General features: G+C 42.5%; 1 protein-coding gene across 1 annotated transcript in view; it reads left to right on the top strand.

Annotated features, from left to right (window-relative positions):
* The window catches only part of HSBP1 (heat shock factor binding protein 1), a 9,910-nt gene extending 7,898 nt beyond the window's left edge, over positions 1-2,012 (top strand). Inside the window, exons 2-4 of the mRNA XM_057381976.1 lie at positions 219-285; positions 801-920; positions 1,748-2,012. Of these exons, the coding sequence (XP_057237959.1) occupies positions 219-285; positions 801-919 (186 nt within the window). The 3' untranslated portion in view covers position 920; positions 1,748-2,012. The remainder of the gene's footprint in view (positions 1-218; positions 286-800; positions 921-1,747) is intronic.
* Positions 2,013-6,468: the final 4,456 nt, after the last annotated feature.

Below are 6,468 nucleotides of genomic sequence, written 5' to 3'. Positions count from 1 at the left end.
TGCCTATGGAACACGGGCGTTTTGTAGATCTTACAAATGTTTCCTGACATCGTCAGTTCTCCTCTGTGTACATGTATTTAAGTACCGTTTATATATTTATAATGATACTGCAAAGTTTAGTGCTCAGCAGTGAAAGAACATTCTATTTATTGCACGAGAGTGGATACTCTAACAGCCTCGGACGGAAACAAAACATTTCTTTTTTCCCTTTGTATTAGGTGCAGACATTACTCCAGCAGATGCAGGACAAATTTCAAACCATGTCTGACCAAATCATTGGAAGAAATATCCTTTTCTAAACTCAGACGGGTGCAGGATTATAAGTACCATGAATTCTGCCTGTCAGCGGGGGGTTTGTTAGAGAAATTTAAAGTGATAAATAGAAAGTTTGAGCAAAGCTGTAATAATAAAAACAATTAAATGGAGCCAATGTCGCCTTTCCCTGTGAGGGTGGGGAGGCCCAGAGAGGCTGTGGCTGCTCCTGGACACATCCAAGGTTGGGTTGGATGGGGTTTGGAGCACCTGGGATGGTGTCAGGTCTTAATTCCACGCTCAAAACCATCCCTGGTGTTAAAAATTGGCTGCAGAATCTGTGGCTGAAGGCTTGCATTGTGTCACTCCCAATTCCCATCACGGAAAAAACACCGATTCTATTCGCTACTCCTAACGCAGAACTTTTGTGAAACAGCATCCACACTTTGTAGGCACTGGGAGAGTTGCAGGGGTGGTTTGGATGGGATTTAGGGTCCTTTCTGCCATTCCATACCCCAATCCTGTCCTTTCCTTGACCCCTTGGGCAGTCGATGACATGAGCTGCCGCATCGATGACCTGGAGAAGAACATCGCCGACCTCATGACACAGGCGGGGGTGGAGGAGCTCGAGGGAGAGAACAAGACCCCGGCTTCCAACAAGGGTTAAAGTGAGGCTTTGGAACAAACCCGTGGCTGTTTGAAGCTGCTGGTTTTAACAGAGAGAGCTGTTCTTTGTTTGTGAGGTGCCGTGGGATTTGTGGAGAGGAGAAATAGAGAGCAGGGCCAGGGAAGGGAATGGAGCTGGGGAAGGGTTTGGAGCTGCTGAGAAGGCTCAGCTGTGGAGAAAAGGAGGCTCAGGGGGCACTTTGTGGCTCTGCACAACTCCCTGACACGAGGGGACAGCCAGGAGGGTCAGGCTCTGCTCCCAAGGAACAACAGGAGAGAGAAAACAGCACCAAGCTGCGCCAGGGGAGGGTCAGGCTGGACCTCAGGAGGAGTTTCTCCATGGAAAAGGTGGTCAGGCATTGAACAGACTGCCCAGGGAGGTGGTGGAGCCACAGGGGCTGCTGAGGAGGAGCTGTAAATCCCTCCTGTGTGTAAGGCAGGAGCTTGCAGGGAGCAGTGATTCACACAGAACTGCCAAGAGCAGATCCTGGCAGGGTAAGAGAGCGCTCAGGCGTGAGGCAATGCGTGTCCCAGGGTAGTGCTCCCTGCAAAAAGAGATTTATCAAAAGTTAAACTATATATTCTTACAGCATTTCTTAATTGCTGACTTGCCCCTGTGTGTTTGCAACAGATATATTCTTCTTAAAGTACATATATTTTCTGATACTTTGACAAAAATACTAATTATTATGGGCTTCATTGCYCTCAATGCCATTTCCACTGACACTGGAAATAACTTTAACCTGAACCCCACAAATGAAAAATCTGTGATGAGCATGATTCTCCTAATTCTCAGTAATCTCCTTTCTTATTRTTTTTCCCACAACAGGTTGCCAATAACTCAAGATGAATCGTGGAAGATGACTTTTTCTTTTTTTTTTCTACAAATCCTTGGAATTAAAGAATGGCTTTTTGCAACTCCTGTGTGTAAAAGCATTTTTATATTGTTACAGAGCTTGCATTCCTAATGTACATTGTATAGTTGGGGTAGGGTAGTTTCTATTTTGGTCTGTGTACTGTAATTTCMCTTTTTGAATTCTTGTTATGAGGATCACTCGGTTGTGTTATTAAAACACAGATCTTACGGATCTCAACTCCTGGGTGTATTTTTTCTTGTGGAGTCACTTTTTTTCTCTTTCCTGTACTTTTCTAGACGTTTCGTGTTTGATAGCTCAGCATTTAGTGACTCCCACCAAACGGGAATCTTGCCTTGTCCTACGTGAGTTTGTGGAGTGAAGCACAAGATTGAAACTTAATTAATTGCATTAATTGTAGCTCTGAGCATCAGGCATTCGCTTGTTGAGGATTGTGTTGTTTTTCATCCGTGTCATGAGGTGGYTTTTGGAAACATCAGACGCTGCACAAAATCAAAATCATCTCTCCTGCTGCTGGGATTACCTGAGCTGAGCATTCCTGGAGCACAGGAAATGCAGAGAGATCTGAGCAAGCACTGCCATGGGAGCTGTGACACCTGGACAGACAAGGGACAGTGAGCTGTGAGCAATCTCACTGGGGATTGAAGGATTCTGACACTCTGTGTGGAACCTGTGATGGATAACTGGGATTGAGGGATTGGGATTGGCACAGCAGGGATGGGATTGTGGCAATGGCTGTGTGGGTTTTCAGTGCAAATCCCTGACCCATTGGACAGAAAAGGTTTGCTGACAAAGCAGTAATGCACTGAGGAACAAAAAAGGAGAGAATTCAGTTATATTTTTTAATCCTTGCTTCTCTTGGAATAACAACTTCAAAATTGGTTCAGAGAAGCATTTTCTTCTCTAATCACACCCACATCTTCGAGCCTGGAGTTTAATAGGTTATATTATTTTGACAATGGAAAGTGTCTTTGGGAGAGTCTGTACTGTGTCACCTGTGAAGAAAAATGACCAATGTCAGCTATTCCTGACAATCACTGCAATGCTGCTCCAGCTTCAAATGCAAATTCCAGCAAGCACTCGTGGCAGGCAGCAGCTGAATGTGGCCCACATTCAACTGGTCCTTGAATGCCACCAAATTAGCACCTGGGTGCTCTGAAGGCAATATGACAGGTCATTTTTCCAAACTCATTGTAATAAAAGCTCATAATTACGGGGGAATTTTGTGAACATGAGAAATGTATCGATATAGACTTGTRATACCAGCCTTGGGTTCTTTGTAATGCCATTTCAAGAAATCTAATAAATTGTTATGTGGTAACAAATAGTCAGGTCATGTGTTAAAGCACAGTCTGGTGTAAGGGTATGATTATGGGTGAGATTGTATTTAGSTCTGAGTTAGAAAAAGGGTTTAGCACAGTCTGAAAATACAGTGTGCTCTGTAATAAAAGGGTGGTGATTCATGCCCTGGCAGATCTGGACTTTGGCAGGTGATTAGARTAAAGACCAAATTCATAGGAAAGTGTATGAAAGTGCAGGATGATTTTGTATGATGTTAATTTATGTCCATTCTCTCATCATTTCTGGTGTGTGATGTTATAAATCCTCTCCTGGCTTTGTCCTTCCTGGGGCTCAAATGGTCCTTGCTGGATTTCCCTGCACCCTCCCCTCAGCACAGCAGTAGCCCTGCTTTCCTAATGGTTTGTTTTTTTTTTGTGGCAAAATAACTTCCTGGAAAGTTACTTCAGCTCTAAGAAGCAGCTGTATTTTTTTTCCAGTCATTGCAAAGATTCCAGTTGTTGTTCAGTAGGGATATTTTGCCATTTCGACTGTTCCTGAGGACAGAGCTGTGATTTCCAAACTCTCCAGGTGCCTACAAAGYGTCGATGCTGWTTCACAAAAGTTCTGCATTAGGAATAGCAAATAGAATCTGTGWTTTTCTGTGACAGGAATTAGGAGTGACACAATGYAAGCCTTCAACCACAGATTCTGCAGCCARTYTTTAACAGCAGGRCTGGTTTTGACTGGAATTARGACCTGAGAACCAGAAATAAGTCAAATACCACAGGAGCTGTTATTTTGCACAGGGCAACACCAATAAAATTGAAGATTTCATCTATTCTGGTGTCTTAATTTCAGAAATGTTACTCTGTGCAGAGGAGCAGTGTTCTAATAAATATTTTGAAACACTTTGGCTCGGTGATAAACCATCCAGAATTATGATATCCTTAAGAGGATTTTTCATTTAATCTCTGCCCTAAAGACAATGTACAGTAAATAAGGCTGTGCAGGCAGCTTTCAGCATCTGGTGCAGGCCCTGGACGAAGCAGTGACACACTGAACTGTGACAGAGCCAGGTTTGGAGCYTCCCTTCCTCAGGGGGAGCCCAAATCCCCAGCTCCTGGCCAGTGTCACTGTGTGCCAAGGGACAGAGAAATGGCTGGAATTCATCCCTCCACTCTGCTTTTGGGAGTGTTTGTGCCAACTGATGTTTCCTGTCCTTTTTTAGACTCACTCTTTCAGCCTTAACCCCAGGAAAGTCTCCTTGGTCCCCTCCTCAGGGGGATAAGCCATGGGGGATTGATTTGCCAAAAATTCCTGTGGAAATCAGCAGATGTGAGCGTCCTGCCCTCCAAACCTTGGCTGTCCTGGTCACTCACTGATCTTGATGCCTAAAACAGGGCTCACCCCAAACAGGRGCCTGGCAAAGTGAAGAGAATAAAGCAGACAAATTGAATCCAGGCCCACTGGTACAAAAAACCTCTTCATGAGGCTACACCCAAAATGGACCCCGAGTCATGAGATCTTCACTTTTTAATTCTGTCTCACRAACATTTCGGGCCCCAATTCTTCAATGACACCTGCAGGTGATGATGTTACCCACCCCAATTTTGCTTCCCTCAATTCTCTCCCTTTTTTTGATATTTTGGGGCTCTGAGGCAGCGAGGTGTCCTTGGATTTCAGGCTCAGAGAGGAATTGTTTTGTCTAAAGATGGGAAAACAGGAGTTTTAGTGCTGTGAGAAGTACAAGAACACAGAGAAATGGAAATAGAAAAGCTAAAAAAAATCCTAAGGCATCAGTCTTCCTCCAGACTTGAAAACTCCTGGAATTCAGTCTTTAAATCCATTTGGCACTGCCTTCCAAAGGAAAATAATGTTGATTTTCTACAGCTTGGCTGTGAAACAGCTGTAACCACAGCCAGAGACGCTGCCTGGTGTTTCTCCAACCCCTGAGCCTGCAGCTTTCCTGGAGGTGTTCATGTGGAATTAAAGAATGAAACTTTTCCCTTTTTCTGACTTTCTAGCAGATGGTGCCTTCTAGTGGCACRCTCAGTRTGAGGAGCAGCGCTGCTCAGGTTYRTTATTCATTATTAATTAWTAATTATTCTGTTTCYTTTRATGTGGGGTTGRAGCTGTAAGGACCCCCGTRCTGCACAGGGTACTGAGGCTTTGCTTACAATTAACAAATTAACAGAAATTAAGAATTTAAAGCACAAATCACCTCCTGGGCTTTAAGCCAAACTGTTTTTAAAACACCTGATGCTTGCTGAGATTTTCTTTTTTAATTTCTGACTCTAATTTAGGTTTTAGAGTAAATAAAATTTGATCATTAGGAATATAAAGAATGGGGATAGATACTTTAGCTCTTATAAACACTCCAGAAGTATAATAAATCAGACCAAATGTTGTTAAAAAATTAATGGGAATGCAAAGATTGAAATTAGTGACAAATGCTGTCAACATTTATTAAAATGGACAACACTGGGATCTTAAATGAGACAAAAACTAAATCAGGTTCTCCTCAGAGGGTTACAGCTAGATGTGTCATTTTAATAAATTCAACACGTGCACCATGCAGCTGAGAACTGKGGGTGTCTTAAAAGTTAATTAACCACAGATCCTTGAACAGGATTTGCTGCTCTGCAAATTCTATCTGAGTCCCTTTTCCAAATTATTTGTCATATCAGAAGGTACCGATTTTTGATTTTTTTTTTTTGTTTTTTTGTTTTTTTGTTTTTTTTTCTGAGTAGTCCCAGCTCTCGCCTTTTTAACTGAATATTTCAGTAAAAATTTTTCTGAATTTTCAGAATCCCTTAGCGAGATCTTTCAGATTCCTTGCAGTTGGCAGTGAAGGAGAAAACTGTGGAAGCTTGGAAAATCTGGTTTTATAGGTCCTTAATTGTATTTTCATGCCAGACCTTCACATTAACTGGTTGGGTTTTTTTTCAGGTTGGAACCACTTTTAAATCAAAGTCAATGCAGCAGTTTCAGACTTTTCTACTGAGCAGCTGTGGAGATGAACATGAGCATGAGGATGGAATTGCTCCAAGAGATCCCAGAGATGATCGAGGCCTTCCCCCCACATTCCCACTGAAAACACTTTGGGATTCAAGGGGATTGATGAGTTTGATTATTAGTGCTGCTCATTAGCAAGAAATGTCGGAAATCAAAGTCCTTGCACAACAAAACTCCTGTTAAATTCCATTTTGAGCACTTCTAAATCAAAAGGCATCGGCAAAAAATATTTAGCAGAATGCCACCATCTCCCATTTCTCATTTTTTAAATCATCTTTTCATCTTAAGCAAAAACTTGGTTATAAATGCTGACAATTGCCACTACAAATTATGATTTTCTGCTCTCTGAATAGTGAGGAGCACAAACTTTAAATCCCAT

This window comes from Malurus melanocephalus, unplaced genomic scaffold (genome assembly GCF_030028575.1).
Source record: "Malurus melanocephalus ecotype Western Australia unplaced genomic scaffold, MMel_1.1 scaffold_543, whole genome shotgun sequence".
In the NCBI taxonomy this organism is placed as follows: Eukaryota; Metazoa; Chordata; class Aves; order Passeriformes; family Maluridae; genus Malurus; species Malurus melanocephalus.
Note: the sequence above shows the minus strand (reverse complement) of the source record. Positions and strands in the feature narration are given on the sequence as shown.